This window comes from Meles meles, chromosome 17, assembly GCF_922984935.1.
Source record: "Meles meles chromosome 17, mMelMel3.1 paternal haplotype, whole genome shotgun sequence".
NCBI lineage: Eukaryota > Metazoa > Chordata > Mammalia > Carnivora > Mustelidae > Meles > Meles meles.
The window spans coordinates 48923758-48946273 of NC_060082.1; the positions used below are offsets into that span (position 1 = coordinate 48923758).

At 44.6% G+C, this 22516-nt stretch overlaps 1 protein-coding gene across 1 annotated transcript in view; it reads right to left on the reverse strand.

Annotated features, from left to right (window-relative positions):
• Nucleotides 1-760: 760 nt before the first annotated feature.
• The window catches only part of C17H1orf21 (chromosome 17 C1orf21 homolog), a 222601-nt gene continuing 200845 nt past the window's right edge, over nt 761-22516 (reverse strand). Inside the window, exons 5-6 of the mRNA XM_045982796.1 lie at nt 22150-22210; nt 761-1576 (exon numbers count right to left, since the gene is read on the reverse strand). Of these exons, the coding sequence (XP_045838752.1) occupies nt 1538-1576; nt 22150-22210 (100 nt within the window). The 3' untranslated portion in view covers nt 761-1537. The remainder of the gene's footprint in view (nt 1577-22149; nt 22211-22516) is intronic.

The following is a 22516-nucleotide window of genomic DNA, read 5'->3' on the forward strand; positions in this document are numbered from 1 at the left end:
CACGACTCCTCACCTTTGAGGGTGGCAGTGTGGCTGATCCCGAGCCCTCCCGTCCAAACCCCACAGGAAGAGAAACCTACATTCCCCCTCTGCGCTTCTGGGGCGCAAAGCGCACCCTGGCCTGCGGGCATATAGCATTTAGCAGGGCGCCCTGCCCTGAAGGTCACAAAGAGAACCCTCGTCAAAGCTATCAAACGCGTTAAAAAAATACAAAAGTTATTTTCTCCTTTTGATTGCTATTTACTTGTGACAACATTTGTTAAAAATATTACTTCTGTCTCTGAGAAGAGATCATTCTCTTCATATAATATGGAAAAATAAACTCTACCGGACCCACCGTTCACATTCCCCAGCACTGCCCAGGGCTTCGGCTTCTGCATCTCCAAACCAAAACACAAGTGTCAACGTACGACATGTCCGGACAGGAATGCGCGGCACTGTCCTGGCCAGGGCCGTGCGGGAGCGAGGAAGGAAGTGGCAAGGCTCACGGAACATTCGGGAGGGAGCGAGTGAGGACGCAGGATGGCTGATCTGCTAACAAGATGAAAGGACGCCGGGTGGTTGCGGGCCTTCCTAAAACGTCGAGGGGCTGTCCCTCATCTCCTCTGACCACCGGCGGCCCTGCCAATGGGTGGCGGACTGGTGGGAGGGGAGGGAGCCATGAAGCTCAACTGTCGGTGTCCCCTGCAAAGGAGGGTTCCTCTTCCGCACCCAGGATCACCGTAAGAGACTGAACTGGATGAATGGGAGAAGACAAGGATACATAAAAACAGTAAAATGTTTATTTTCTTAGAAAAAAAAGTGGGGAAGAGGGATTCGAAATGATTGTGATCACACTTCCAACTGCATCTGGGCAAAGCGAATGTTGCAAGCTCAACCCTCGATGAAGACACCTCGTCAACGAGACCGCCTGCCGCTCGCGCCCACGTCACCCCGGCAGTCCCGTCCCCACATGCTCTTAATGGGTAATGGCTTCTCTACCTCTTCTTAGCAGAGGAACCAGGCTTGCCATAGCAACCATCCCATCTCCAAAGCGCAGCACTGGCAGTGGGAAGCAAGGCTCTGGACCGCTCGGGAGAGACAGAGAGGGAGGAGAGAGGGAAGGAGATGCTTGTCTTAGAAGCAGAACAGTTCTATGACAGAAGTTGGATGTCTGAGTTCACCACTACCTCATCTTATATAGAAAATCGTTTGGAGAGCATCTGGAAAACCAACAGGATCTTTAAGGTGAAAATGCAGAATTTTGCTGCATACCTGGACACAAGAGAAGTGAGAAGTTGCAACAAGTTTTAACTAGCAGCAACAAAGAAAGTTCGAGAACAGTTTTTGTGTGTGTGTGTCTGTGTGTTTGTTTTTAGCAATATTCCTTTGCAAGTTCATTAAGAAACACTGTAATTTAATGGGGCATATGATATGGAACGATCTTCTTTTTGCTATAGTGCTGTTCGCTGAAGAGAACCGACCTTTGCAAAAATTTCAACTGGGGTGTAACCTATTTACACAGTAGTAGCTCCTGGTTTCAGTGGTAGGATGGGTGCTATGTGATATCCTCTTCTTCGGAACAGTAATCTCGACCCTGGAGGGGAAAAGAGAAGGACAGCACGTGAGTGAGAAATTCAAAGCAGAATCCAAGACAGTGAATCACTGGCAATTTTCTCCCAACGTCTGTCTCCTTAGAGGAGGGCTCAGGCTGTATCAGTGACTACGGGCAAAAGGGAGAGAAGCCACAAATCCGTGTTGGCTGATTTATCAATGGTATACGCCTCAGGGCATGGAAGTATTACCAAGCCCCAAATAAGCCCTTTGCTTTATATTGGTAAGAACTTATGTTAGGCACATACAAGACTCAGTCTTTCACCACGAAATTACCAAATGGATGATCCATTCAGGAGACCAAGAGAAATAGAAATAAACAATGAACAAGTCACTTTTGGCTGGGGTCAGGGCTGCTCATGATCTACGGGGGTGTATCTCCATGCCCAGGATTTATAATTTTTAGAAGGGGAGGGTATAATCCAGGGATGTCTTAGTTTGAATTCCCTCTAAATTAAAACAGAGGATTAAAAAAAACCGCAAAGATTCACTGAAATCTGTATAAAAAATCTGGGACTATGGGACTATGCTTGGTCCCTGTAGGAGGCACAAGAAAGGCGAAAATGCTTCTTTGATTCATTCGCCACCAGAACAGGTCAGTTGAAGGCTTAAGGACAATACACCATCATTACTTTTGAACAGTTTTCATCCTCTCTCCAGGAAGTTTTACAGTCTACGAGGGCATGGTTGGGACTGGGATTCAAGCGTCCCATCTGACCAAGCTGGTTTGTCTTGGTCAAAGCCTTCGGCTTCTTGGTCCTTAATCTCTCGTGATAGGACAGGAACCTGCCCTGCCTGTACCACAGGGTCATAGACAAAAGCTTTGTAAAAGGTCTTGTGTTAATACTATTTGTACCCTTGAACCTGTCTCTTTTTGTATATGCACCCCATGCTTAAAGTTTGGAGGGGGAAGGAATATTCCTTGAAGAACAGAATTCCCTACGTAACTGGAACTTATTCCCAAAGGTAAATTAAAAGAAAACAATTTTGCATAAAACTAGTCCTCAAGTGTCTCACAGGTTTGTCACCGTGTCTGTACACCGAACATAAGGGCTAAGCGTCATCCTAACGAGGGCTGTACCATCCGGCCGGGCAGTCATCCCAGCTCTGTGACTTACTAACTCTGGCATCTCTATCACGTTCCCTTTCTGTACCTCAGTTTCCCCATCTGTTCAGTGAAGAAAACAATACCCACTTCACACGGTTGCTGACGATTACACAAGTTAATAGTCGTAACGTACGGCATAGTGCCCAGCACAGCATTTTGTACACGTGGTACGTGTGTAGTGTGTACGCAGATGTGTTTGGTAAAAAAACGCTGCCACACCGTGATGTCTCGGGGGCCCGCGGAGCACGAGAGGTCACCAGCTCCCAGGCTAAATGACTCCAGCTTGCCTGTTCTCCTCAAACGTGATTCACTAGGGGGCATGGTCTGGTCCCCCTCACCCCTGCGACTTGCCGCGTGTCTGAGCCCCGGGTCACCTCCGGGTTGACTTTACTTGGTAAGGAGAGAAGCAGGCACTCAGCACCCATCAACAGTCTCCCTGGTGACGCCGCCTAAGTGAGTGTCATCCTAGCCTTGGCCCAGACCCCTCGGGAAAGCCGCATGCTGGAGAGCTGGAAAGGAGAACCTCATGGACCCTGGCGGTTGGGAGTTCAGCCCTTCAAGGGGAGAAACAGGACACATCCAGGCACACCAGCACAATGCCAGAAACAGACCAGGCGATGCTGTTCAAAGATCCTCAGCTCGGGAGGCTCGCGGAGGAGATCTGCCAGCGGGCACCGGGGGTTTAGCTGGAGGGGAAAGGCAGGGCTCGTGCAGTTTTTCTTAGGAAAGGGAAGAGGACATATCGAGCATACATGCGGACAGACACTGTTGTGTGACAGCAGGCAAAATACCGGGCTTTGGTTTCCCGGGGATAATCGTGGTCTCTCTCTCTCAGGGTTGTGATCAGGATTCGATGGGAAAACACAGTGTGTGGCAGGTAGTTGGTCAAGGTCACTGCTGCTGCTCTCACTGTGATCATTGTTATTATACACCCTGTGTTTGACCAGCCCCGCCACAGCGGGACAGGGGCCTCCTTCCTTGTGGCTGCGGGTGAGTGAGGACTGTGGTCATACACTGCGATCGGAGATGGCGGCGAGACCATCCTCCCGCCCCGCAGCCTTGTACCGCAGACCGGCCAGAACCCTGTGCACCTGGATAAAACTTCTGTGGCAGACATCTAAGGTCCTTTCCTTCTATCTGAACGAGGCCGCAAATAAAAGGCTCGGCCAGCTAATGTGGTATTAACGCAGCAGGAGCATTTCAGGGACAAACCCACTCGGCTGTCTGTGCAAACCCGAGACTATAATAATCATTTCCTGAGCATTTGCTTCTTGGAAATTATCATCACTCCAAGGAGGAGGAAGAAAATGCCATCAGGTGCTTTGCAGACATTATTTGCTTGACTGTTGACGCCGACCCTGTCGGGGGAGTGGTGCTGTGTTACCTGGAGGGAAACCTCAAAGGGGCCAAGACCCTTTTTGTGATGACTGCAGTGGGCTGACAACTGAATTCAAATGGCAATCAGTTCCCTGCTTGTTACCACCCGCCAGCAGCGCCGAGAACCAAATATTTCATGGATGGAAGACTTGGAAATTAAAGGCTTGGAGGGTAAGAACCCCCAGGGGCCCGGCAACCTTCTGAGGATGGGGAACCCGACAACTGCCACGGGAACACCACACCTGCATGCGGGCAGGCCTGCTAGAACATGACTGCACGTCTCATGTAAATGTATAAAGAACTGTGCTAAAAAGAGAACCTGAAAACCTTAAGCTGTCAGAAGGCAGAGGTGGGAGTCGGCTGGGTTTGGGAGGAACATGGCAATCCTCCTAACTGAGGGAGTCCTTCCCCGTAAAAGGTCTACAGAAGGGATGTCTGTAAAGATGCTTCCCACAGTCAGAATTGGGACTGGGGGATACAATTCTACCCTTGTGCAAAGGACCCACTGAAAGCTACAGGGAAGAAGATTCTGACGAGGCCCCCGCAGGGCCAGAAAGTCCCAGGGATGCTGACAGGAAGGGCTGTGTGAAGACCCCCAGGGGCATCATGGTGCAGACTCGAAAATCTCGAAGGGCTCTTGCCCACGGCCACACCCCTACTCTGTATAGGTTTCCGTGTCCTCGTCAGCTGTCTGTGCTATCTCCTTGGAAACGTAAAGAAATTTCTGTCAGCTCAGAACATACATTTCCAAGGTTCTAGGGTAAGGATTTTTGTTTGTTGAAATGTCCAGAATTTCAATAACCTAAGAATTAGGGATATTAAGGAACAGAGAAGGGAAGACCATTATCCTAATTTTAAATTCTGCTAAAGAGGAGCGACTCAAGGACTGAATTCAGACAAAAGAATCATTCTTCCAAAATACCTATAGTGCTTATCTCCTTAAGTTTAACGAGACAAACAGTCAAGGACTGGCTGTCCAGTTGCGGGTGTGGTTTTATCTTGGAAGTCTCCAGTACATTTCTGTAGACCCATGTGCATTCAGCCCAATACATATACCTCAAGTACATAACACTCAGCTGTGAACTGAGTATTTTTCCAGTGGGGTAGATCAGAGCCATATGGCTGTTACTAAAAGGATGCAGCGAGTCTCCATTTCTCCATCTGTAAAATGGGGACAGTAAGGCCCAACACGCAGTGGTGATGAAGGAATTAGAAGTAACACACGTAAGGTGTTTGGCAAAGCTTCGCACATGGGAGGGAGGTAATTAATAAATTAGAGCTCTAATGAGGACGTTGAAAAACGAGATCAACAGATGCGGGAGTGAATAAACTGTCGGGGTGAGACACTGGGCCACTGCTGAATGAGTCAGTTGCTTTCAGGTCCTCAGACAAGCCAGATGCACGGGTGCTTGTCCCTCGTCCTCCGTCCTGACTGGCTCTCCCTGCCTTCAGCCCTCCCCACAGCCATCCCTTCTCATTTTCTGGATCTCTGCTTAAACGCCACCTCACTGCCTTCCCTGAACGACTTACACACAATAGCACTTCCCTTAAGCTGCTTCATTTTTATTTGTATTACTTATCATTTCCCGACATTAATGTAGTAATTCCTTTCTTTTTTTTTTTTTTAAAGATTTTATTTATTTATTTAACAGAGAGAGAGAGAGAGATCACAAGCAGGCAGAGAGAGGGGGGGACGCAGACTCCCCGCTGGACAGAGAGCCCGACGTGGGGCTCGATCCCAGGACCCTGAGATCATGACCTGAGCCGAAGGCAGTGGCTTAACCCACTGAGCCACCCAGGTGCCCCATATTAATAGAATAAATTCGCATAGAAACATCAGGTTGGCAGAGACTGTTTCATGCAATGCTGCATGTTCAGGACTCAAGACTAGTGTAAGCTGCATGGAAGATGCTCAATGAGTATTTGTTGCCCAAGGGAAAGGATGAGAAATATCTAGAGTTGTGAAGTTTCAGAGTTGAAAGGGGACTTAGAGGTTTTCCCCTCTGACCTTGCATCTAATGCAGGATGGGCCTCCCTTTACCCCATTCCAGACTGGGAGCCTTCTCTTTTAAGCTGGAAAATGTCAGATGGTTTTCCAAGCTGCCCATGACACTGTTCAACAGCTGGACCCAAACTCTGCCTCTTTGTAATTCCCAAAGAATGGCTTAATCTAGGCCTTTGGAACCAGAGGATCTTTCTTCTCAGACTGACAGCAGCTCTTGGTCCCACACCTGCAATAACATGGCTCTATCTAGGTCTCTCCCTTACAAGGATGCCACTTCCCCATGATCTTACTAAAAAGGACCCATCAAGAATATCACCTGCACAGAATAAAATATCCCAGATACACAGCATAAGAGAGGTAATTCAGGAGCTGACAAAGGGAATCACCAGGAATGACAGATTCCAAGAGAATGGATGTGTTAAATCTTAACAAGAGAACTTCTATCAAGGTTCTGGAGAGGGAAACAGCTCTCAGGGGAAAGAGGGAAATAAACATACAAAGGAATAGAAAAAGGTTGCAAGAAAGAAGATAAGAGGAACGCACTTGATCACGTGAAGACAAACTTTTGCAGGGCAAAAAATAATAAAATAAAAAGGCAAATGCCATTAATGGGAAAAACACCTGTAGCATACAATGTGTCCATAAGTTCTAAGTTATAGGAGAAGCTCATAGCAATAAAAAATGGACAGTAAAAGGATCTCAGTAAGAGGGAAGGGTACAAACTGGAAACTCATTCAGAATGACGTAAGACCAGTGAACACATAAATAGAAAGATGGTCTGCTTCACTGATCAAAAAACATAAATCAAGTAATTAGATATTATTGAAAAAACAGTGACACCCAATTCTTGAAAGTACACAGTGGAAGGTAGTTCTCCAAGCTTGCAGGCAGTGGTTTCGAACGGTACGGCAGCTTTGAAGGGTAACTTGGTCATACCTACCATGAATCCTAAAAATGTTCATACCCTTTATAATAGGAATCACTGAAATCAATCTCAAAGATGAACCCCCAAAGATATGTTTTTAAAAAATATTTTATGTGTTGTTTCCCTGGGACTGGAGATGGGCATGGGGATTGTGTAAGCAAGCAGGAGGGACCTTCTTGAGGTGATGGAAATGTTCTAACACTGGAAGGTCGTGCTGGTTGCATCATTTGGTAAATTTACTAAAAAATTACTGCACTGCACATATAAAATGAGTAAATTTTATGCCATATAAATGATATCTTCATAAAGTTCTCAGAAGTATTTGTACAAATATTTTCATTGTAGCCTTTTGACTAGGCATGAAAAAAAAAACCTCAATCAAATATTCCAAAGAAAAAAAGTGGTTACTAAGGTATGATTCAGACACACTCTGGGACCAAAGAGGCACATAAACAAACGACAGGAACAATCACCCCGTGTCCCAGGCAGCTCCTGCTTGTACACCAACTGCATTTTCATATATATTGTTACCTTATCGCAGACCGCGCCCACGCGCCCCACCCCCCCCGCCCCGCCAGCTGTCTCTAGCGGCCACTCAGTCGTCATCATGGTGTTCCAACATCATGTCTTCAAGTTATGATGATTATTAAATTATGATTCTCTTCATTTCCCTCAGTTGCTCAGGGAAAATCTCTTCCCTTCTAGACCACCATGCTTTATAGTGATTTTAGCCAAAATGTTTGCCTCCCTTACTGTAGGCAGCAGGACGTGTCTCATTCATCCTTGTCTTTTTTCCTATTTACTGGAATCCTCGTGTGGCTCATGTCACGACGGTTATGAATACTCAGGCGTTTGGAGGGAGGCACTGCTGTGAGTGTGTGTGTGTAGAGATGGAGGCTATTACGTGATGTTTTCGGGAAGTGTCTTGGACTTTAATAAGTAAAGCAGGCTGTCAACATTTTACGGATTGCACTAGCAGCAGTCTTCTTCAACAACACAGCTGATAAAGAGTGAGGTCTGAACACCAGCATCAGCAGAGACTGCGGCACAGCCTTGTCCCAAGAAGAGCCTGGAATTGAGCCGAGGGCAGCAGGAATGCAAGGCGGGGAATAAAAACTGATAGCAAAATCCCATGTCCACTACTTAGCATTCTCATTTATATCAATAATACTTCTGTAAACCCCATAAGGAATCTGTCTGGTTTTCTCTCTCTCCCTCCATTTTTTTTTTTTTTTTGGACAAGGCAAATGCAGTTTTTTTTTTTTTATAAAGATTTTATTTATTTATTTGACAGACAGAGATCACAAGTAGGCAGAGAGGCAGGCAGAGAGAAAGGAAGGGAAGCAGGCTCCCCACCAAGCAGAGAGCCCGATGTGGGGCTCGATCCAAGGAACCTGGGATCATGACCTGAGCCGAAGGCAGAGGCTTTAACCCACTGAGCCACCCAGGCGCCCCGGCAAATGCAGTTTTATGTTTTGATTAAAAATTGTGCATCTGGACAGCTAAATTGTAAGTGTCCATATAATGCCAGTGTAATAGGAACACAAGCTGTCCCTTTTTAAAAAAATTTAATTCCAGTATAGTTAACATACAGTGTCATATTAGTTTCAGGTATAAAACGTAGTGATTCAGGAATTCTGCACATTACTCAGTGCTCATCATGAACTCTTAATCCCCATTACCTATTTCCCCCATCCCCCTACCCATTCCCCCCTCTGGTAACCATTTGTTTGTTCTCTATAGTTAACAGTCCGTTTTTGGGTTTGTCTCTCTTTTTTTCTTTGTTCATTTGTTTGGTTTCTAAATTCCACATATGAGTGAAATCATACGGCATTTGTCTTTCTCTGACTAGACTTCGCTTAGCATAATACTCTCTAGCTCCATCCATGTTGTTGCCCATGGCACGATTCCATTCTTTTTTGATGGCTGAGTCATATTCCATTGTGCATACGCACACACATATATACGCACCACATCGTCTTTGTCCACTCATCTGTCCGTGGATGTTTGGGTTGCTTCCATATCTTGGCTATTGTAAATAATGCTACAATAAACATAGGGATTTTTTTTTTTTTCAAATTAGTGTTTTCATTTTCTTTGGGTCGATACCCAGTAGTGCAATTACTAGATCATATGGCATTTCTATTTTTAATTTTTTGAGGCAACTCCATACTGTTTCCACCGTGTCTGCACCAGTTTGCATTTCCAGTCTGGTTCTCTTTTTACAACATTCAGCCAGGAGTCTTAAACTCAGTCTTTGCTGTTGTCACGAAGTTCTGACTAAAAACCTCATTGGTACTGCAAAAGGGCCAGAAAACTAAATATTTTAGGGAAGACTCATATTTGCAGAAGGCAAACATTAAGTTTTGCATTGGAGGCTCATTACAGAAGTTTGTTTTAATGTTTCTGTCTTGTACTGTGAGCTACACTCATCATAAAACAGGCTGTTTGCTGACTGACTGACCGACCAACGGAAGCATTCATTCTCTCCTCCTTTATCCCTCCGGACGACACCGGGAACCACTGTTAGATTCTGTGCATTATTTTGATTCTCTTACTTCCTGTCTGCTTCCTTGATATGATTCATCTTCCTCCTCTCTCTTCCTAATCATGGGCATCCTGAGTTTCAGTTTCTTGACTTAGTTTGGCCTCCTGGATAGACTTCTATCCTGCATTGTGGCTTTACGGGTGCCCAAGAACACCCGGATTCAGGAAACACAACTGTTGCGACTGCATTTTGGTGCAGAAATTTAATGGGCCATCTTCCTTGCTCTGCCCACTTAACACCTTTCATTCCCCCGACCTTTTCCTCCAGGCATCACCATCCAGAGGCAACCTTGGATCCAAATTTCCACGGGAATCGGGACAATTTAAAAGCTCTGTCCCTGAACCCGGAGTACACCTAGGCTGTGCCAGGAGAGCTGTACGCCGCAGCCTGAGCATCTGCGCGTGATGAGCTAGAACCCAGCACCCAGGATGTGGAGGCAGGAGGCGGGAAAAAGGAGGAAGAGTGGAACAAAGTCCCCCACCCCGTCGCGGGGCAGCGGGCCAAAGCAGGCGCCTTCCCCCGGCTTCCTCGGGGCCGGAAGCGGCAGGGCCTTTCCAGTCAGTGCTCCAGCAGCGCTTTCGCCAACAGTCCAACGACAATTTCTGGCCACCGTTTTGAGGAAATGCCAAAGAAAAGCAAAAATAATTCGCCACGCTGTTCAAGTCTCCTCCTCCGGCTTACTTCATTAGACAAATCAGTCAAGGCATTAATGGCCATCTCTGTTTCTAATGAGCTTTATTCTAATTAGACTCATGCGTTACTATTTCGGTTGGAAAAAGGTCTTGTTTGTAAAGAGCAGTAGGAGTGTGACAGCTTCTGCCGGTTTCTCTGACCAGACAGAGGCAGAATCGCCACGATAACAGCAGCAGGGACAACAGTCAGTGCATACTGAGCTTTTCATTTCCAAGTATTAACTGCACGGCTTTAAAACCCCCATGGAGGGGCACCTGGGTGGCTCAGTGGGTTAAGCCGCTGCCTTCGGCTCAGGTCATGATCTCGGGGTCCTGGGATCGAGTCCCACATCGGGCTCTCTGCTCACCAGGGAGTCTGCTTCCCTCTCTCTCTCTCTCTCTCTCTCTGCTTGTGATCTCTCTCTGTCAAATAAATAAATAAAAATCTTTAAAAAAAAAAAAAAATAAAACCCCCATGGAGTGTTTATTGTACCCGAATCCTCATTCTACGAACAAAAAGAAGGTATTTTAGAAGCTTGAAGGCACGTTTCTCAAGCTTTATCTGACGTTGGCACTCAGAGGACTTCAATGATGTTCCTTCCCCGTCCCTAGGAGGTGAGCAGGAATGAGGATAAAGGTGGGAGGTTCGTATCTCTAGGCCATAGTGAACTGCCATTGTGGGGCAGGAGTTGGCAACTTTCTCTGTGAAGAGCCAAACAGTAAGTATTTTAGGCTTTGGGTTCCATACGGTCTCTGTTGCAACTGAGTTCTGCTGTTGGAAACATGAAGGCAGCCATAGATAAAAGAAGAATGCGCGTGGCTGTGTTCCAATAAAACTTTATTAGTGGACCCTAAAACTGGAGTTTCACGTAATTTTTCACATGTCAGAAAGTATACTCTGCTTTTTGCTTTTCCCAACCATTGAAACACATAAAAATCATTCTTGTTTGGTGAGCTGGATTGGCTCATGGATTACAGTTTGCCATGGACTACATGGACTACAGATTGGCTCCTGGACTACAGTTTGCACACCCCTGTTCCAGGGAACAGAACTACCATCAGTGGGTTCAGAGGCTAACATTGTCAAAGGTTTGGCCCTCTTCCTAGAAGCTTAAGCAAGAGAGATAATTTCCATCTTGAGAGGCATTTCTCTCAAGACAGGGCCAGAGTTCTCTTCTAAAATGTCATTTTATAAAATTGTTCTCATTTTACAAACAAGAACCCATCAATCAAAATCAAATTTTCCTATAATCTACCTGATAAGTTGGAGAGTTTCCAAAGTTTCATTTAAATCTGTCTGCATATCTGTCATTTTTTATATAGTTTCAATGCTATGATACTTTTTTGTTTTTTTCGCTTAATGTTATCTTATAAAATTTTTCTCTGTAGTAACCAATTCTTTCTAATGATAAATAGCTATAACATAAATTTTTGTGGAATTCTTTGTGCAAGATTTCCAGGCCATTTGATGGACTTAATTCAAGGGATGTCTTAGTCTATTTTCAGGTGTAAGAGTTAAGATTTAAATACCATCCCCTGACCCCCAGGCCAGGTCAATCTACTTGGTAGGTTCAGCCTCATGGGGTCCCCTCTAGGGTTCACTTCCTCTAGGACATGAAGCCTCATGTGTCTCCTCTAGGATTCACTTCCTCTAGACATGAAGCCTCATGGGTCTCCTCTAAGATTCACTTCCTCTAGGACATGAAGCCTTGTGGGTTCCCTCTAGGATTCACTTCCTCTATCCTCATGGCTTCTCTGGGGTTCACCTCCTTCAGGACAATGGCTTTAGCAAGTTTGGGATTTCAATCCATATGCCTCTTGACAAAGATGTGTCTTCCAGACAAACTCTTGAGAGCTCTTTGTTTGGAACTAATTGCTTATACCCTAGGATGTATATTGAGCATGCTCAGAGATTTGGTGAGACTAAGTACCCACTTCCTTTCCTTACAGTTTTTAACTGAGAACAGTCAGGAGTCAGATGGTTATTAGCTCTCTGGCTGGATTAGGGAACCCAGCAGGCCCTTTCTCATCACCACCCTCTGGCCCACCCCGAGGCCCTCTGGATGGTGACTGACCCAGCCAGTCATACGTGAACAGAATGGAGGATGTTGGGTTTACCCCTCTTACTGCTCAAAAGCTAGCAGAATAGTGAGGAGAAAGTGTGAAATGTTGGTTCCTTTTCTTCCTCCCCACCGAGAGGAGTGACCTTGTCTGCTGGATCAGTGCTCACCGTCCCCTCCCTTTCTCTTTGCTTTCAGAATAGAAAGCACATGCATCTGGCCAGCAAGAGACCACAGCTCCTGGTGGGAGGTCCCTGCCTATAAAAATAGAGAACAGTGGATTAGGCAGATAGGAGGTGGAGAAGGCCCAGAGGACAATGAGAATGGGTGTTTGGGGCCCGGGGGGGGGGGGGGGGGGGGGGGGAGAGAACATGGCCAAGGTGGCCAAGCTGCAGCCTAAAAGAGAAGGGAAAGCAGGTCTGTGGGACTTCATTATGGATCCCGAGGGGCCCCCTGGCCTGATGAACCTAAACATTTCCTAGGAATGAGCATTCTGCAAGGATGAAAACTGAAGGAGGTCCAGAGGACACATGGCAGGCTGGGGCAAGCAGAAGTGACCGGATTTGTGGGGACTCTTTAGCCTAATGGGAAGCTCTACTGAAATTAAGGATTGTCGCATATTTGGCCAACTGGCCAATGAAAGTAACAATTAACAGAAGTCAACGCCATCTCTGGTCACGAATATCAGAATTGTTGGGAATAATGATTTCACAGGAAGTTGAAAACACGGCTATTTCGGGTGACTTAGAGCGTTTCTCAGTGCCCGTGTATTAGAGCTTGTCGGTCGTCTTCCACCAAACTGCACACGCTGGGATGTGGAAGAAAGTGGAGCAGGACTTGTGACCACTACAGAATCTTTTCCCCACTAGACATTTTTGTCATAAACAAGGTCCTCTTTTCAGAGACTTCTGTTAATCTTGAGAAATTGAGAAAAGTAAAAAGAACGTAACAAACACTGTATTTCTATCACTTGGACACAGGAAGCAGGAATATCTTGTAACACTTAGCCCTGATGAAATCGCTGTCCTGTCCCCATGCCCCTCCTCCATCCCCAGATGCAGCAATGGTCCTGGTTTAGTATGTGGCCTTCCAGCTCATTTTTGATACTTTAATATTCATATTTTTACTCTGTCAAATAAACTATACTTGATGTGTATACAGATGTTTAAATATATAGCAGATATAAACAGATGCCATTTATAAATACATACAAATCTACCAGACTGATGTGTGCATACACATGTGTACATGTGTGTGTGTCAGTGCATGGTATACAGCTGGTACTTCATAAATACTGGCTGAACGTCCATCTCTAAACAACATATGGCATTTTTACGTTTTTAAAGTGGGATGGAATCATACAATTTTTTTTATCATTCTGCATATTCCTCTGTTCACTTAATGATATGGTTTCAAATCTATACTCTATTTACACACCCGATTCATTTCTTTTAACTGCTGTCTAACACTGCACTGTAGTATCCTACAGTTCCATCTACTCATTCCTCTAAAGGTAGACACTTAGGCTCCTTCCAGTGCCTTCATGGTTTTCTGTTTTGTTTTGGTTTTGTTGTTTTTTTTTTCAAACACAGAATGATTCAGTAAACTTTATTGTACAGATGTAAAAGAATTTCAAGGATATAGACCCAAAAGTTTCATCCCTGATTTTAATTGGTTTGTATTAATAGTACTTCTTTATATAATCTGGCTATAGATTCTTTCTATGTTTAAGTGTTGCAAATGTATTCCCAACTAGTTTACGAGAAGCTCCACTCTTGGGAATGATGAGGCTCATTAATAAGGGAGAGAGTGATTCGTGACAGTCACCTGGATCCCTGTATCAGTTTTCAGTTTGTTAAAGAACCCAGAAGGGAGGCAGGATATGATTAAATACCTCCAAACCTCCAACAACCAATTTTGGGAATATGAGTTTAAGGAATTTTGGTACTCCTCTTTTGAATCCATGTAGGAAAATGGGATTAAAAGAGGGCAGTCAAGAATTGTCTGCCCCAGGAATGCTTTTTCTAGGAATGAAACAGAGTCTGTCTCCACTCAACAGAACTTCAAAGAGAGGAACAAGTATCCATTAATAACAAGATTATCTCAGAATAAAATTTTCAAGACATGTGCAGAACACAATATGCTTTGTAATTCCTTCCCAAACGATATAAATGGGCATGTGTCATTCTGGGCTACAGAGGATTCCCTTAGTGGGAATTTTCAAGAGTTGGGGGCAATCGGATAAGATATTCTCTTAAGTTCCTCTCAACTCGAAACTTTGCTTCTGGATTAGAAGTTCCCCGAAGGCAAGAACCCAACTTTTAAATTACGCATCCCCTACGGCCCCTAGCCCACTTCTGGGTCTGGAGAACACATCCCAGTTATGTTCATTAAATGAATCAAGAGAAGTCAGTTTTACTGTTTCAATGATTTTGGGGGAGAGATCCCTTTCCTAACTTTCTGTTGTTTTTGTTGTTGTCGCAAGCATTTGAAGGCTGGTGTTGCTATTTATAAAAGCATGTTTTAAAAAACCTACAAGAGTTAAAAAAGAATGAACCCTCCAAACACGAAAAATCTATATAGGGATCTAGCTCCACCCAGGCTACTGACTCACTGACTCATTCTGTAATCACAGCTCAAAAGCTAGCGCAAGGTTATTTAATGGCTCTAAAAATGGTCACATGACTCTAATTCCTGAACACGTTTATACCACACAGAAGTTAGGCAGGTCAGCGCACACTGGAAAGGTATCCCCTTCTAATACTCTACCTTTAAGGAGACCTCTGTACCACAGGAAGGCACTCCTGTGCGTGCAAAATTCAAGCTGTTAAATTCTACATTTTCAGTTTCAGTTTTAGCCCCCTCAATGCCCCCCCCATCTCTACAAAAGGCCTTGATGATAAGGATACAAACAACTTCAAGCCTGTCCAACAGACTAAACTCTCTGCTAGACAACTTGGTGACTTATCTCTAATTTTCCAGACAAGTTGGTATCATTATGCAAACTTTCAAGGAGGAGGAGAGGATCAGAAAGGTCTAACTATCAGCCTGGGGCCACACAGCTACAACCGGAGCTGGTTCTCAGGTCTGGCCCCGGTCGGAAGCACAGGTTCTTCCTCTTCCTCGGTGCTGCCTCTTTCCGTGCCCTCTCTCAAGGCAGGTCTTGGTTCTACACCGGCTGTCTACCTCTGGCGCTGCTCTTGGTGGAGAGCACCTATCTTGCTGAGCCTCCTGCTGGAGGAGTCTGCCTGACCACGCCTCCTTCCTCTGTTTGCTTCTGCTGAGCCCCACGATATTATCTGTACCATCCCCTCATTCGAACAAGTTTGCTAAGCATGTCTTCTGTCCCAGGCCCTGTGCTAGGTTCTGGGGAAACAAAGACAAATCTTAGCCCAGAGGGCTAAGACGATACCCATGGGCGCCAAACAAAGAACGGACACGCAGAGAAAGGGAAACAGCCCAGGAAGAAGCCAGGAAGGAGGAACTGAATGGGAACACGTCAAGGGAATGACGCACACCAGCATCACTGTGTCTCTGCTCCGAGTGGTACCTTGGGCCGCCCTCCCTTGCTAAACTACTGCACCCACAGCAAAATGACACCATCCCCTGCTTGGGCCCCACACTACCGCTGGCCAGGCTTCGTTCATAAGCAGGGCAGGGTTCTCATCATTCTGGAATCTGAACTCTTCTCCGCTGCTGCTCCCTAAGAGCCCGGCAGAGACTACCTCAAGGATTCTCCAAAAATCAAGCCCTCCAGAAAAAAGAAAGCGAGCAGAGACTGAGTGTTTCATTTCTTTTGGGCTCGTTGCCTGCTTTATCTTCCTTGGCCCTGCCATCTATTACGATCAGCTACCTTAGGATCGCAGCCCAGTGGTTCCTACACCAACGTCAGCGTCACGACTCTTCAGGAGGGAGAAAAACAAACCAGGACTGAGTCACATCCTTACCCTTGGAATCACAGTTTTCATTTGGCTGATGAATAAGGAAAGTTACACACAGGAGAGAGAGAAGGCAAGGCAGGGGGATGGAGGGATAGTGGACACAGGGAAGGGTCTGATTATGAGGAAAGGCAAGGCATACTATGCTTACTGTGGAACAAAAAATTGTTTAATGAAATGATATTGGCAAACCAGCCCACTTGCAAAATATACACGTGGGCAAGCCTCCCTCCATCAGTGCGGAGGGCTGAGAAGGGCCTTGGCTGTTGCTAAAAGTGAAAAGCAAGATGGGAGGTACACCCTGTGATTTTCTCTGCACACGCAGGCGGGCTGTGGAACATTCCTTAGGATTTGATACTACAGCCCTATGTTTCTCTTCCTAGTGGGCACCAAGGAGGCCTTCAAACACACGCCCAGAGAGGAAAACCTATCATCAGCTGTATCCACTACACATGGTAGCTGATTCTATAGCAACTCTGAGGTTACACAGTTCCCTAGGGGGATAGTTTATATACAGAATGAAACACCACGCTTCGTAAATTATATGCTAGTCACTCTCTTCACCAAGTGAAAAGCAAACACCTTCTCATCTCCGACACACGGACTCAAGACATGATTCAGACTGAGCTGATGTCATATTCAGAGGAAGAGCCCTTGAAATAAATTTCTAAATGCAGATGTGCTCGTTCTCACCAGCTAGGTCAGTTCTGGGGCCAAGGGGATCAGGCCACTGCAGGAATGCAGACATTTTCTAAGTGTGAATGATTTTTTAAAATAGGTGTACAGGTCTATTGTACTTTTAAAATAGATTTTAAAAGTCCTATTGTACTTTTTAAATAGATGTACAGGTCTGTTGATGAACAAATGTCCTTTAAAATCAGCCGATTTTAAATCCAGAGCTGCTCTTATACATTTCCTCAAAAGGTTATAATGAGCAATTCCAGTCAACAGCGGCAGAGGCTCACGGCCATCCAGGAATAAGCAAGACGACGTAATGGGTTGTACTGGCCACTCGTGCTCGGAGGGTCAAGCGCTCTCAGCCACATTTGAGGAGAAGGAAGGGCAGTAAGGAAAGAAGGAGAACGGGTTTGTGTGGAGTTTCCTAGTCTTCAAAACCAGAGATCTATCTGGATCATTGCTAGTACGGTTCATGGGTGCAGACAGGTCCTGCCTCCGAGGGAAGCACACCAATGAAAGGCATCATGAAGAAATCCAGGTTCTAGGCCTGGGGCCCAGGGAGAGATTCCAGGGAATGATCCAACCCTGACATTTTATTTAAGAAATTTGTGTATAGGATATGTGCATTTTAAAAAAATTTTTATTTTTAATTTTTTTAATAAACATATAATGTGTTTTTATCCCCAGAGGTACAGGTCTGTGACTCACCAGGTTTGCACATTTCACAGTACTCATGGATATGTGCATTTTTATAGGGAGAGTCTCTATCACTCTGATAAGATTCCAAAAAGATGCTCACAGCCTAACAAAGCTTACAAAGTTTTGCTTGAGAAAAACTAATCAGATGCAAATAGCACTATACTGAGACGTTCTTTATTTAATATGAAGAGTTGTCCTGGGATGGCTGGGTGGCCCAGTCAGTTAAGCTTTGGCCTTCGGGCTCAGGTCATGTCCTGGAATCAAACCCCACACTGGGCTCAGAGCACCTCTGACCCGCTCCCCACTCATTCTCCCTCTTCCTCTCTCTTTCAAATAAATAAAATCTTAAAAAAAAAAAAAGGGGGTGCCTGGGTGGCTCAGTGGCTTAAACCTCTGCCTTCGGCTCAGGTCATGATCTCAGGGTCCTGGAATTGAGGCCCGCATCAGGCTCTCTGCTCAGCAGGGAGCCTGCTTCCTCCTCTCTCTCTCTCTCTCTGCCTACTTGTGATCTCTCTCTGTCAATAAATACAATCTTTAAAAAAAAATGTGATGTGATCTGTCTTTGGTACTATATTCAGATTCTCCCCCATGGGTCTGACTTTTAATAATCTAGATATCGTCTTCTCTAAATATGAATGAGTAGATTTTAAAAATTCGAAATGAGTAGAATTTAAAATTTATGAAAGCGTAGAATTTAAAGTCATTATCTTGCTCTGCAGTAAACCATCATTTTCTTCCGTTGCAAAATTAGGTGGATGTCGTCACTTCCCGTAAGGGTTGGGAGTCTGTGAACTGTCAGGAGAAATAACTACAGATTCCAATGGAATATCTGAGTAAAACATAATGAGGGAAAAGTAAACGGTGTTCCTTTTGTGTCATAGGATTTTTACTCTCCACAAAGGAAATGCAGAAGTAAATCAAAGAGAGGTTATTTAGCTCTTTGGAATTCTCACTGCTCTCCTGACCAAAGCTCTCCCAGACATAGCTCGGGGTCCTGGCCTTCTAGCTGCCAGGGCAGTGGAAATGGTCAAAGAGTCCAGGAAGCTCCCCAGTTAAGGGACCTCAAGTTTCAACACCTGACCCAACAAACACTTATGTCCAGTAAAGGAAGGCCTGGCTCCCAGTGACGGCAGGAGGACAGAGGGTCATGAGGGGAAGGGCTAATGGGTGTAGGGCTCCAATCAGTACAATGATTACATTGTGAAAGGAATTCACTTTCTAAAATTGAGCTCCTCAAAGCCAGGGACTGTTACCTACATATTTTGTATCCCAAATTTCCTATTTTCTATCCTGAGTAACTATCTGGTACTTACTAAATGGTAAGTAAGTTTTTTTAAAGGTATTTTTGCTACTAGCTTTTCTTTGACATCATGAACGTCTTAGAAAACGTTCGTCCAGCTGCAGGTGTGAACTAAAGCAGTCCAACTTAATTTCCACTAAATACGAGACCCTCTAACAGTCCTAGTTTCTTTACACTAACAGTACTTCTACATCTCTCTTGAGAGCACAGTAGAGATTTCTTTTGGTGTTGAGAGTTGAAGGGCAAATTGAAGCCACGTCCCACAGACATTCAATAAATACAAAAGAAGATCAAGGAAGGGCAAGTTTCAATCTCTGCACAGTCAACTGAAGGAAGAAAAAAAAAATCTCTGGACATTCCTGAGAGATATTAAATCTCACAATTCAAGTCCTCTTAGAATGACTCCAATTTTTAGCACGAAGTTCTGAGGTGTTTTCATTTTTTAAAGATTTATTTACTTGAGAGAGAGAGATAGAAAGAGCACACAAGCACCTAGTGGGAAGGGGCAGAGGGAGAGAGAGTCTGAAGCAGATCCCGTGCTCAGGGTGGGGCCCAACGTGGGGCTCAATCTCATGGCCCTTAGCCCAAACCAAGAGTTGGACACTTAACTGACTGTGCCAGCCAGGTGCCCCTGTCTTTTATTTATTATTAATTAATTAATTAATTTGACAGACAGAGATCACAAGTAGGCAGAGAGGCAGGCAGAGAGAGAGAGAGAGGAGAAAGCAGGCTCCCCACTGAGCAGAGAGCCTGATGCGGGGCTTGACCCTAGGACTCTGGGATCACGACCCAAGCCAAAGGCAGAGGCTTAACCCACTGAGCCACCCAGGTGCCCCTGTCTTTTGTTTTTTAAAATCAACCCTATAAAACCTGAAAAATAGATGTGAGTTTGCATTTATGGTTGCCCTCAGGCTAACTTGGACCAAAGAAATATTTAGCAATGATGGAAAATCAGGAAAATAATTCATAAGAACTCAATTTCCAATTTTGGTTATATAAAATACGTGAAGATTATATTAAGTCAAATGCGTATGTTAAGAAGGAACGCTTTAATCTTGGCGGCTCAATGGTTAAATAACACACAGAACAGCATGCTCATAATATTCAGAGAGATGAACTTTAGATAAGAGGGAAGAAACAGGAAAGCCTGGTTCAGACCGAATAGAAAATTCCCCTAGAAATCTGGAATTGGGCGCATGTCACAGATTACATAACAGCTCTTCTTTGAACATAAATGTATTCCATAGTGAGAATACTGTTTATGTTGAATCTACAAATGCTCCTTTGTCCAGGGAAGGTTCCATCCAACAAATGAACAAGTTATAAACTTCGCTTTTGTTGTGTTAGACACATCATACTCTATACCCTGGATGCAAAAGGAAAAACGGAAATCAGATTTCAGATGGGAACAATGAATTCCAGTTTTGAGTAAAAGCGGGTAGAATTTCAATTATGGAAACACACCAGGATGGGATTAGATCATCTTAAATGCCTTGTCAGGGTCTGTAACTTTTGTTTAAAAAGATAACTTACCATTCAGGTTTTGGTTTTTAGAGACTAACTCGAACTACTAAGAAGATCCTCTTACTGCCACAGAGCTAGTGGAGGAAAAAAAGTCCAAACAAACCGAGAAAGAAAAGGTCTTCACCATTACAGCAAGAACAAAATATTCTTTTTTTTTTTTTTTTAACCTCTCTTAATAAAACAAATGTTATTGGCAAGTTGAACAGCTTTGGAACCAATACACGAAACCTGGTAATTATTCCTAGGTGAAATTTTCAATCTAAAAAGTCATATGTAAGCCAGGATTTCACTAAAAATTTAAAAAAAAAATGGGGTGCCTGGGTGGCTCAGTGGGTTAAGCATCTGACTCTTGATTTTGGCTCAGGTCACGATCTCAGGGTCGTGAGATGGAGCCCTGGTTGGGCTCTGCGCTGGGTGTGGAGCCTGCTTAATATTCTCTCTCTCTCTATCCCTCTGCCCTTCCACTCCCGCTCTCTCCCTCTCTAAAAATAAAATAAAATAAATTATATGCAAAGGAGTATTTACGCATACCCAAGTAATGCTGTAGGTTAAAGTTCCAATCTAATCCATCTTCCATCTCTATCTCTCACACTGGCAGCATGTGCTGGTCCTGTAATGGTGCATGGGAAGATTACAGAACTACTCTTTACGGAGGTCCACTTCAGAATGGGGTCTGCTGCTAAAATACTGAAGAATTTAAGCCCTTTATTATTTTCCATTGACGGATACGTATCATAACCTAGGAATTCATGAAGGAATGCTCAGATAAAAAGGGCCACAAAAAATAAAAAATAAATAAAAAAGTGGAAAAAACTCCAAAGGCAAAACTGGACCGCGATGCCTTCATCCCGGTTGTATTATGTACCGAATTTAGGATTTTACTCTTCTTCACAACAAGGTTTTCAAATGGAAATACTCCGATTTAGAACAGTCGTATTTAAAATCCACCCCCTGCAGTGATGAATTTGAACTCCACAAGCATGTAAGCCTTTAATTCTTACCATATTCCATACTTCATTCAGCTCATTAGCGTATGGCACTCCGAGACCCTAAGTATGGGTTCAATTTCCACACAGATGTTCCTGCCCCTGTAAACCACCCCCCACCTCCACACCACTCCGGGAGAAGCGGCTCAGCAAACTCTGCTTTGGGGCCAGGCAGATGTGGGCTGGAATTCCAACTTGACCACCATCAGCCTTGCAAACCTCGGTAAGTTATTCCGATATTCTGAGCCTTAGTTTCCTTGGCTGTACAAGCAGCTAATACGGGTCTCAGAGCCATTGACGGCAACACAGACGCGATGTCTGTAGAGACGCGTGAGCGGTGTGAGGCCCCGCGCGGACACTCCAGAGGCATCGGCAGGCACTAATGACCTACTTGCTCACGGTCTCGGGTGAGAGCAGGGTACCAGCTGCAGACAAGGCGCGGTGACAGCGATGTTCTGTCTCTGGGCAAAGGCTCTGACTAGTCTCTCTTTGGCCCTACACCTGTTCATTAGTGATCAACAAGCCTGGGGTCCTGGATGCTCTAGCAGAGATCAAACATTCTCATAGTCACTTTTTTTTTTTTTTTTGGTGTGAGGGCAGACTTTTGTTTTAGCTCTCTGCCCATCCCCTTACAAGAACAGCTTTGTAACACAGGAATCAGAACATGATAACCTGAACTCAGGAGGCAGTTAGCACATGTCCCTCGAAACAAGTGGTTCATTTATTTTACTTCTTACCTTTTCAATTTTCTCGTCCAGCATTCTGAAGAATTCTTGTTGGCTTTCAGAGATGTGCATGCTAAAAAAAAAACAAAGAGTAGTTCAGTGCGTGTTTCAATGTTCACTCCAACCAGCTCCCTCCAGTGAAAAACGCTGAGTCCCCAAACTTTGAGGCAGATATTTATTCATTGCTGACTTTTCTACTGAAACAGTCTAAGTCCTATTGAGGATAAATGCCATTATAGTAATTCCTATAAATGTGTTTCATTAGAGTCTATCAGTTCCTACGATTTAAGGTATACAATTTCCTTTCACCGTACACATATTATTTATAGTGATGTTACCGGGAGGCGTGTGCCAATTTTTTTCTTCAGATACACATTTG